Source organism: Halictus rubicundus, chromosome 15 (assembly GCF_050948215.1).
Source record: "Halictus rubicundus isolate RS-2024b chromosome 15, iyHalRubi1_principal, whole genome shotgun sequence".
Lineage (NCBI taxonomy): Eukaryota > Metazoa > Arthropoda > Insecta > Hymenoptera > Halictidae > Halictus > Halictus rubicundus.
Window position 1 is genome coordinate 6,319,589 of NC_135163.1, and position 10,403 is coordinate 6,329,991.

General features: G+C 40.3%; 2 protein-coding genes across 5 annotated transcripts; one reads left to right on the plus strand and one right to left on the minus strand.

Moving 5' to 3' along the window:
• Positions 1-1,716: 1,716 nt before the first annotated feature.
• LOC143361671 (scm-like with four MBT domains protein 2) lies at positions 1,717-7,756 on the minus strand. 3 transcript variants are annotated; one of them, XM_076801255.1, is made up of 9 exons: positions 7,602-7,756; positions 6,252-6,483; positions 6,063-6,132; positions 5,081-5,493; positions 4,908-4,997; positions 4,326-4,840; positions 3,168-4,018; positions 2,392-3,032; positions 1,717-2,318 (listed from the first exon to the last, which is right to left on the minus strand). In XM_076801255.1, the coding sequence occupies exons 3-9, from the start codon at positions 6,106-6,108 to the stop codon at positions 2,148-2,150; spliced, it is 2,727 nt and encodes a 908-aa protein (XP_076657370.1). In that variant the 5' UTR covers positions 6,109-6,132; positions 6,252-6,483; positions 7,602-7,756; the 3' UTR covers positions 1,717-2,147. The 3 variants fall into 3 exon arrangements, with proteins under 3 accessions (XP_076657370.1, XP_076657369.1, XP_076657371.1); XM_076801254.1 differs by having other exon boundaries at positions 6,252-6,486; positions 7,602-7,723; XM_076801256.1 differs by lacking the exon at positions 7,602-7,756 and having other exon boundaries at positions 6,252-6,835.
• A 640-nt stretch (positions 7,757-8,396) lies between these two features.
• Mrf1 (mitochondrial translation release factor 1) lies at positions 8,397-10,289 on the plus strand. 2 transcript variants are annotated; one of them, XM_076801258.1, is made up of 3 exons: positions 8,691-8,826; positions 8,892-9,153; positions 9,243-10,289. In XM_076801258.1, exon 3 carries the CDS (start codon positions 9,260-9,262, stop codon positions 10,175-10,177), a length of 918 nt encoding a protein of 305 aa, XP_076657373.1. In that variant the 5' UTR covers positions 8,691-8,826; positions 8,892-9,153; positions 9,243-9,259; the 3' UTR covers positions 10,178-10,289. The 2 variants fall into 2 exon arrangements, with proteins under 2 accessions (XP_076657372.1, XP_076657373.1); XM_076801257.1 differs by lacking the exon at positions 8,892-9,153 and having other exon boundaries at positions 8,397-8,826.
• Positions 10,290-10,403: the final 114 nt, after the last annotated feature.

Genomic DNA, 10,403 nt, shown 5'->3' on the forward strand with positions numbered 1-10,403 from the left:
TCCTATGTATAGGATTCTAAAGTGCAGCTGCGTACACTTTCTGAACAGGGGAAATGATACGTTTTTAAATGTGCCGTTGTGTCGAGCAGGGGTAACCGACGCGCCCTTATTCGACCCATGAGATCTATTCATCGAACGTGCGAATACAATGCGACTTCCCTTTCGAAAATCCCATTTCTAGCATGACTTGGAAAAATCAATAAACCTGGAATTCGACTCCGACAGAACACTATAAAATATAAATAACTGCTGATGTTTAAATTTGGAACAGCAGCCAAAACAAAATTGACTTCTCAACCCGAAAATTGTTAAGCGACGACTCGAAGCCGTCATGGGTTTCGGACGACAAATTCGATCGGTTTCAACTGGCCATCATAAATTAGCATATTTAACCTAATCATTTTCAATTGAATTTGCAGCGATGCAAATTATTTTATTCTCCGTCGATACGTGATATTTGCCTTAAATTGTAAGGCAACCCATAAATTAATTTATTTATTCCCAGTGAAAACAACTTTACTGTTTTCATAATGAAACGGGGGGAGTCTATAATACAATGACTAAATTCAAGGATTCAGTTGTGCAAATATTTCAGTTGCCAATATTTTGATCTGCTTCATCTTGATGAACAATACCGGAAGTTATCGAGAGGTTCCGGCAATCGTCGATAACCTCCGTAAAAATAGCGGGTTTAAAACGGTTCCCGTGACGTAACGGCGGATGCAAGAAAGCATCGGCATGCGAGTGTTAATTGAACACGGTGCATTCTGCACTCTCTCGCTGAGAATATCGTCTCTGGTAGAAATATACGCACCTGGCAACACTTTAAAGTACATATTGTAACAAGATAGCTTCGGCATACCATCGAAGGGAGCCAATGGCGAGTCTGTCCGGCGATAAGCAGTACGTCTGCGTAAATTTAAACGTTCGATCGGGAACCTGAAAGAAAGATGTAGGTCGAGCGGTGCCGATGGCCGCGTATTCAGTAATATCGATCGATTTTCTCGATACCGGAGACCGTCCGAAACGGTATCGGCGCAGAAATGACGGTGACAATTACGCGCGTAAGCATATTTGGCGATAGTTCGTCGGACCACACACCGTAGAGCAACGAGCGTTGCTTACAAAGCACCTAATCGCGCCATTTCTTTTGGCGACGTGTGATGGAACGTGCACGAAAGAGAATGCGTCTCGTGCGACACGCAGGATGCTAAATATGTACACGTTCACAATGAACGTTATCCCTTTCGTTCCATTCTTCTATGTATAATAAAATGTTAAGAAAGCGGAAAGTATCTCTTCTAACCTCTTCCATTATAACATCACTGTAACCATAAAATAAATCAAAGCACCCTTGCAAATGAAATATAGAAAATATGGGATAAATACCGAAAAACAAAAACGAAAACTTGAATACAACACTATTGCGACAGCCGCTTAATTATTATCCGATCCTAATGTGTACCGATTGAATGTCCCAGAGAGCCTAATATCGTTTATGATACGATTGACTTTTCACGGATCCCGTTCAATGCATTCGTCGTTCACGTTCGAGACGCAGTACACAGAATCTGGCGAAGTTTCAAAAAGCCAGAAACCGGGTACATGGCACGCGAGAACATTGTTGCGAATTTAGATTTAGCCGCCGTGAAAACGACTAACCTGCGACGCGAACATTTTTGGTCGACACACTTATCGAAATTCGGATCACGTTGCGACTATGAATACATCATATTTTATTGTCAATTTACAAAATAAAAGATCGAATACTTTGTACTATCATAAATACCGATACGGCTAGCTACGTAACGGAATAATAATCGACAATTTTGTACAATTTTATACACCGTGAAAATGAACTTTGTTTCCTTGACTCGGGGGTATTCTTCTAATATTTCATAATTTTATACAAGTAAAATCGAGCATCGTCTATCAATAGCGATAGAAACAACTTAAATAGATTAGCGTGCTACAATTAAACGCATTGTAATCCTAGCTAAAAAGTAACGCAGTCTTGCACTCGCATAAATTAAGAATCATTCTGTCCGGCCCTATACAATAAACACATCTGGAGACTGCGTCTCCGGTGACACGTTATGTTACACTGTATAAATAATAAACTAAATTGAATTGCCTAGTTAATTGAATTATACTATTTGATACTGTTCTGGTTCTACTTCGTTTATATGGCGTAGAAAGAATGTGACTTTGACTTGCTCCACGTGGCGGCAAAGTTTCATAGCTAGACTCGTTCGCAACTTCATGTGCTGTGTCAAAGACGGTAGGTTTAACAATAGAAACGCTAGTCCATCGATTTCCTGAAAAATGAAATAAATTAGTCATTTCGATGGGTCACGTAAACCTATCGTTAAATCATCTTATATACAATACCTCTTGCTTGACTCTGTACGCGATATCTTTACAATCGTTCGTTTTCCTCAGATATCGGAACACATCATCCACGCTCCAGAACAGCGGATTCGAATCCAGCTTTCGTGTTTTAGGTCGTCTCTGCTTCTTCTGCATCCTAACATACTCTGCGTCCGCCTCCGAACAATCAGATTCGATGCTCGTGTCCCAATCCCGTTCCCTTTTGCTCGCCCTGGTGACTGTACTACTTTGGCTACACTTCGACGAATGTTGTTTATTGCTCAAGTTGTTGGGACTTCCTCTGTCTTTCTTTCTGTCATTGAACGAGCTCCCAGAGTCTTCCGAGGCGTTGCTCGATGGTGGTTCGGTTTTGAAGTCGTCCGACTTCTCCAAACCCTTCTGAATCATTATATCTATCTCGGAGAGCTGCGGCCTTTCAGTATCCTCGAAAGACTCCTCGATGCTCGACACGTGTTTCGCCAAGTCCAGTGACATGAATGGCATCTCCTCCTCGTGATCAAAATCATCGTGCGTTTCTTTTTCCCTGTTCGCCCATCTGCCTCGTCTCCTTTTCCTTCTACCACCCCATGGCTTTGGTTTCTGCACCATGATGCTCGTGTAGCCTTTTGGCTTTCCCCTTCTTCCAGTGCCTACCGAAGCAGCTGAAGGAAAACGATAATTCACATTAGTTTACACTAGGTTTACAGAGGTTTACTTTATATTATACTATTTTTTAGGCCTGGTTACTGTGACAGTAACCCTTAAGAGGAAACAATTTAATAAAATTTGATACTTACTAAACTTAGCTTTAGACGTTTTGTGACACCTATCCGGGCACTCATTCTCAGGTACATGCAATGGCCCGAATAGATTGGGGCACACCATCAACTTTTTACAAATATTCCTACAAAAGTCAGCCACCATGTCTCCGGACGTGACGACAGCGACGCTGGCGCGATAAGTGTTGTTTTTATGCTTCGCCTTCAAAACCTCTAAGTGGTAACCGGGATCCGGTTTCGAATCGCATTGCAATACTTTTAATATACGTGCGCTTCTGTATCCGACAGACACGATCATCGATAAAACTTCTCTCATGACTAAAATCACGGGACCAGGTCCAACGGCTTTTGGCAAAGTTGCCAATTTCCCTTTCGAGATCATAGGCCCCGTGAAGCAACGGTAATTAAAATATATCTTCGGGCACCATAAGGAAGAGCGTGGCTCGGATATCGGTATATCCAAAACGTTGTTCTTCTTTTCCTCCTTTGCCGGTGTTTGTAACTTTTTACAAACTTCTACATAGTCCTTCGGAGGTTTCAGTGGATAGTGATTGGACTCACACCATCCGACAGGGAATATTTGCAAGCTGTGCATGTCGACTATATGCTCTGGCCTCGTATCATCGTAATTATCTAATTTTAACCACAAGAGGTTATCCACGATTTTTGTAATATGCGCGGCGCATATGATGTTCTCGTTTCCTGGATCGACTGCTTCCAGTCTCATTCCAGTTTCGAAGCCTGCTTCGATTGCACTTTGTCTTTCAGAGAATAGTCCTTCCTCTGCTATAGTTCCTTGAGTCTCGTTCAAATACGCGTCCCAGTCAAATTCTTCTTCTTTTGGGACCCAACCTTGCGGTAATGTGATTCTAAAAATTTAGAATGAAATTTTAGATTTAGTACTTAGTTGTAGCTAGTGTTTCTGTACTATTAACACTAGGTTTACGGGACATGTTCTAATATTTTTAATTTACTATTAGTGGAACTGTAAAGATGCATCCATGATGCATGATGATGACCCAATTATTCAATTTTATTTCTTTGGGTATACAGAGTGTCCCATTTGAAGTTTCACACGCAATTATTTCCCAAACTATAGCTCGTTGTAAAAAATATTTCAAATAAAACTTACTCTGTTTAGTTATAGTACAAGGGGTTAAATTATAGTGTGCTTACTTAATTTCCTGTTTCTTAGCCCAACCAACTGGGAATATGTACGGATGCTCTGCGGTGCACAGCCATGTGTTCTTTTGAGTACTATAATACATAAACGTGTCTGTGTCTACTGCCTTCGAAGACTCGTCATAAGTATCAATATGTACAAGAAAGTAAGTGTCATCGAGTACTTTAATGACAGTAGCTGGACATATTTGCATGTGATCATTTGGATTGAGAGCCTCCAGCTTCATGCCAACTTTGAACTCATGCTTTTGGTGTTCTATGCTGTTGTTAAACAATTCCTCTTGTAGGTCACCATCTTTTGGTATGGTTTCTAACAAATCTTTCCATTGTTCATACGTATGCATGTCTACTATACAACTGGGAGGCTCTAAAAACCAAGTTGAATCCGATTTGGAAGCAAATCCATACGGATGAAGGTGTTCTGATGTGCAGAATATCCAGAAATCTTTGCGTGATGAATCAGGTGTGTCGTATCTTAATAGTAAACGTCCTCCTACATTCTCTATAATCTGAAATCAATTAATAGGTAAGAAAAAAACGAAAATAATAAGCTAAAATTTATAAATTGCTGCATACCGTGGCCACCCATAATTTGTAGGGATGCAGAGTATCGCTGACTTCAACTTTCATGCCTTGTTTAATTCTCTCTGTCATGCTGAGACCATCCTATAGACAATGGTGAGTTAACAGTTGTAGAATAGCCTCAGAAATCTGAAGTTACAGAATGATATTATTAGTTTGCAACTTACCCCTGATAACATTTCAGGCGGAACAGTCCGGGCTGTTGTTAAAAATTCTGTCAATTTTTCTACACAGTCCGGAGACCTCTGAATTACAATATCAGGAGGTTCTAATTTCTTATTACTCTTCACACACCAGCCAAGCTCGTGAGCCGCTTCTTTGGTGAGGTTGAACCAGAATTCCAAGGATCTGTCATCCCCACCAAAATATCTCAAACGCAGCAAAGGTCCACAAGCCATCACGATGGAAGCTACCCAAAATTTCAGATTCTCCTCATCCGCAGTTTTCGAAAGTGGCACCTCGAGCGACATGCCAATTTCAATGCCACTCTGCAGTGTGAGTTCCACATGTGGGAACATAATTTGTGGCACCTCAACGCTTTCTGTGGCATCAAGATAATCTTGCCAAAAGAATCCATATTCTAAAACATCAATTTTCATTTTTAATTTCATAGAACACTATTTCATAATATAAATTAAAATATACAATTAATATATAATGAAATATAAATATTCATGGAAACTAATTACACGTAATTACAATTACAACGTATTTCACATAAATAAATAATTTCCCCGAAAATGTACTTTTGATTAAAATTATTTTCATTTAAATGTAATGGTACAGGTGGGAGTAGATAAAAAAAATCTTATGTCATAAATTATAAAGTTACGTTAATAAACGTAATTATAAGTAAACAGCATCGATTCGCGAATATTACAACATTGACGAACTAAAACAAATCATTTAAGTCTCGTTAATAATCATAAGTAAACATCACATTAATAGGAAACGTAGATTAAAAGCTCGTTAAACACTATCACAATGGAATCCCCGACGAAGTCAGCGAGCCGTGTTCAAAAACTTGGAAGGTTACGGGATAATAGAAATCATGGATTTTACCGCAAACAAACATCGCCGTTATATAATAAAAATAGCGCGAATCATGATTGCAAATTAATCTAGAACAGAACGATTAATTCGATTTACCTCCTTCTTGCACTTTCTCTTGCGTGCAGCCCTCGAAAGGTTCCATGATTTCGTTATAATATTATAAAGCCTGCACATAAATACAATTCGAATCAATCCCGATTCTCTCGGTTAATCAACAATAAAACAAACGTGTTATCTGTCGCTGTCGAATGCGTTCGACGTATCGCGAATTACTCTACGACCTACCTTGTCGCGTAACGTACGTATTTTTCGAAATTCCCGTGGTGCTTGTTTTAATGAAAAATAATATCGTCGATCGTAGCTGCCCGTGCCGCTCTATACTGGTCTACCGTGCGTGTATTACTGTCTCTCTCGCTCTCTTTTCTCTCTCTCTCTCTACCTCGCGCTCTCTCTCCCTTTGCTCGTCGTTAGCCGCCTCTCTCGTGCTTGGCGAACTTGTCCCGAATATCAGAGCTACCTACTTCGAATTGAGCAACATTTTGAATTACCTTCAGCGTTATTTCATGAAACGACTGCTGCCCACCCCTCGTTCCATGTGCAAACGCTTTAACCCTGTCAAATCATCAATCTTTTCTTCACAAGATCATGCTCACCGTATCTTGTTCACCGCGTACAACATATCTTTCGCGATTCTTCTCGCTACAACTTTTTCACCCAACTATTCTCCGAAAATTGGGTTAACGGAATTAACTTCTTGCCAAATAATATTAAGTCAGTCTCCGTCTAGTGGTTTATTCGGAACGTAGAAATTCTAATCGTTGCAGCCGTGAAAGAATTATTTGGCGAGGGGTTAAGCACCACCCCTGCTCCAAAATATTTTACCGAAATCGGAAATATGGTTGACGAATGAATTATTCGAGCGCTAAATATAAAACAAGATTTCTTAGTTTTGTACCTTATAAAGAAACAAACGTCATCACTAGACTGCGGATCTTTATGGAAAATAAAAATTTTATGGAAAATAAAAGAACAGTACGAAAAATTATAGAAAAAACTGCCTGTCTACTTTTTTTATCCCATTCGTGTCGATAAATGTTCATTTTGTAAAAAATACGATCCGAAATATAGTAATAAATATTAATTTATTACAAGTAGGTTGCGGACCTTTATGTAGATACGTTTTCAGCAAATAGTGACGTTCCATAACTTCACGTTTACCATAAACAAGAATTTTTATTCGTTAAATTAATTTTGCTCCCTACGTTGGATTCTCCAAAATAATCTATGAAAATAATAAGTTGCATAAAGATCGGCAACCTAACGATGCTCGAGATGATAGATCGGTAACGATCGAGGCATTCCAAAGCGAAGAGAGATAAGTGTCGCGATATTATATTATTTATATTTCTTATCGTCATTTCCGAACACGTTGCGTCTAAATAGAACAAACTATGCAGATGGCTCGAGTAATTAATTTGCGATTGTTAGCGTTACGACTGCTGAAATTATAAATGTACGCTATCAGAAGTAAAGTAAAGTCATTTGCACATGGAACGATCGTTTTTACTAAACAGGGCGGCCGTAAGCAAATAAGCTTGCAAGCAAATCAATTTTGTGATCGAGGAAAATTCCTACCTTCGTATCCTGAACACGTGTCTTCCGCAACGAACAATACGTAAACACACTCTACGGTAAAAATCTGTGGTACACTGATTCGATGCACGAGTTGTCCGTTTATGGTGACTCGTCGGGGGAATATAACAGCTCGCGAACCTTTATTATGTCATACATTGTAGAACGATATTGCATCTATAATGTTACATAGACGAGAGAGAAATATGTATATTAGCAGCGAATCGTGTGTACTCGTTAGAAAATCGATACAATCGGCGGAACACGTTTTTCGTTTCACTTCCGCACGCGCGTCTCTCACGCACCTTTGTGCTCTTTGATACACAATATACATATATAAATGAAATAACAACGAAACGTTGCCGCTCTACAGACTTTATGCTTTGCAAAGATTAACTGAAACATAGTCGTGAGTATAATCAGAGCCCGCGAGACGAGCTTCGCTGTCGAACACGACGGGACAGGGCAAAAATAAATTCTACAAAATACGCTGTGCTCCTGTATCGTGTTTTTTTTCAATAGCATGCAAGCAGGATAAACTTAATTGAATCGAGATTGTAAAAACTATCGAAATGGTGTACAACCTGCTATTACCAATAGAGGAAAGTCAAGGCATTACAAATAGTCGATCGTTTTGTATGTTTTTGTTCTTGATTTTACGAGAACGTGTTTCCTCGTCGAAAAATAGATGAATCGTTCGTTTCACTCTGTTTAACAAGATAATTTTAAGTTCATGTTTCCAGAAAAGTAGTCTAACTGTTTCTGCTTTTTCGAAGTTTTCCATACTGATAGCAGACGACACGCGCGTCCGCTCGCTTTAGTTGAAAAGACCAATGCACACCGAGGGGATGTAATTTCTCTTCAAAATATTTCATGATCGTATAACAAGCATTTTCACCGCATGATCAGCCCCGAAACATGTTTCTCTTACAAAGATGCGTGTTCAATGCTGTCGGCAAAATTAAGGCTCTCGAATCCCGGGTTCCGCTGTTGCCTAACCTCAAAATCGGAATCCCGTCACTTTGTAGCAACTCGTTCTGCTCGGCAACGAAGTCACTCGCGGAGGATGCGACTGTTAAAGAGTACTTGAATCACCTGGTGAACGCACATCAGAATGGAAACGTGAAAAGTGAAGGTATAAGTGAGATTTTAAAAATCCGAGCGTTGCCAGTCTTGTTGAACGAAAAGCTGAGCATAATAGAAAGCTTGAAGAACTTAGAGGAACTTGGTGAGTTTTCGGAAGATCGGGTCACAAAGTAATGGAACCGTTTGTGTATGAATTTTTCGTTTTAGGGAGCCTAGAAAGGTTGCATAGATAAAATGTATCTCTACCTCGTACCTTGTGGCTTCTTCGTTGACCAAAGAAGATTGCAGGGTGGGAGATAATGCAAGCTCCGATTGTTTAACTTTAACATGGTACAGGAACTTCCTTGACTGGTATTAAGGAGAAATCTAAAAAGTACATCTTTAAAAATAATCAGTCTGAGAGGTTCTTGAACACACTGTGTTCACTAAAAATATGGAGTACTCTGTACAGTACTGGAATCCTCCTTTAGTAAGTCCTATAGGAAACAGCATGGTTCCATTACTTTATTTACCGATCGAACATACTTTTATCAATATAATAAATAAACTGTTTTCCAGTTCGCGAGGATGAAGAGATGAAGAAACTCGCTAAAGAAGAGGAAGTCATTTACGAGCAGCAGCTTCGAGATATAGACAGAAAAATATTGGAAGTAATTTTAGAGAATCTGAGCGAAGAGAATTACGACAATGTTATTGTGGAGATACTACCGGGTGTGGGAGGGCAGGAGGCTATGCTGTTCGCTAAGGACCTGTTGGAGATGTACACTGGACATTTAGATTACTTGGGATTGGATTATGACATGATAGACTTCGATGAAAACGAGTTGGGTGGTATAAGAAAAGCTGTTATGGCAGTAACAAGTTCGGAGGGGTATAAGAAATTGAAGTACGAGGGTGGAGTGCACAGGGTGCAAAGAATACCGGCGACAGAGAGATCCGGACGGCTGCACACGAGTACAGCTACGGTGGTTGTATTGCCGGAGCCGAAAAACATAGAAATTGAGTTAGACGAGAAGGATTTGAAAATAGAATCGAAAAGAGCGTCCGGTGCGGGAGGCCAGCACGTGAACACCACGGACTCGGCGATCAGGATAACCCACTTGCCGACGGGCATAGCCGTGAATTGCCAGATCGGCAAGTCACAGCATCAGAACAAAAAGTGGGCGCTGATGAAGCTTAGGAGTATACTGTACGATCAACAGTCCGAGAAACAAACCTCGTTCATCAGCAGGTTGCGCAAGAAGCAAATGGGAATGAAGTCCAGGAACGAGAAGATCAGGACGTACAATTACAATCAAGACCGTGTGACGGATCATAGAATAGCAAACGGCACGACGCACTCGTTGAAGATGTTCATGAAGGGCGGTCAAGCGTTGGAGGAGCTGGAGGATAAGCTCCAGCGGGACATGCAGCAAAAGATCTTGCTGGAGATAGTGCAGAGGACGGATAGCGAGTTGAAGCAGGCGCGGCGACGTTTTGGAGGAGAGGGTTAATTTATCATTCAAACGTTCGGCGAGAGATTTTGATAAGAAACGACTTCATTTTACATAGGCAAGCCATTGTACATAGCAAATCGGTAATAAACTCTGTGTAATACAAGTAACATTCATTCGTTTTTCGGTATCGAAACTCGCCACTTTGTTTGTTTTGTTTTGTACCTGGCCACGAACAGAGCGCCAGATCCCGCTCGAGGAAGCAGAGAGCCGGCGTTAGTAGAGA

What these genes read in the sequence shown, in the direction of transcription:
- Mrf1 (XM_076801257.1), top strand. Translation starts at nt 8,517, where the DNA reads ATGTTTCTCTTACAAAGATGCGTGTTCAATGCTGTCGGCAAAATTAAG. An exon ending in GAAGAACTTAGAGGAACTTG is followed by an intron (nt 8,827 to 9,242) that starts GTGAGTTTTCGG and finishes ACTGTTTTCCAG; the next exon opens with TTCGCGAGGATGAAGAGATG.
- LOC143361671 (XM_076801255.1), bottom strand. Translation starts at nt 6,108, where the DNA reads ATGGAACCTTTCGAGGGCTGCACGCAAGAGAAAGTGCAAGAAGGAG. An exon ending in AGAGAAAGTGCAAGAAGGAG is followed by an intron (nt 5,494 to 6,062) that starts GTAAATCGAATT and finishes TTGATGTTTTAG; the next exon opens with AATATGGATTCTTTTGGCAA. An exon ending in CGCCTGAAATGTTATCAGGG is followed by an intron (nt 4,998 to 5,080) that starts GTAAGTTGCAAA and finishes CATTGTCTATAG; the next exon opens with GATGGTCTCAGCATGACAGA.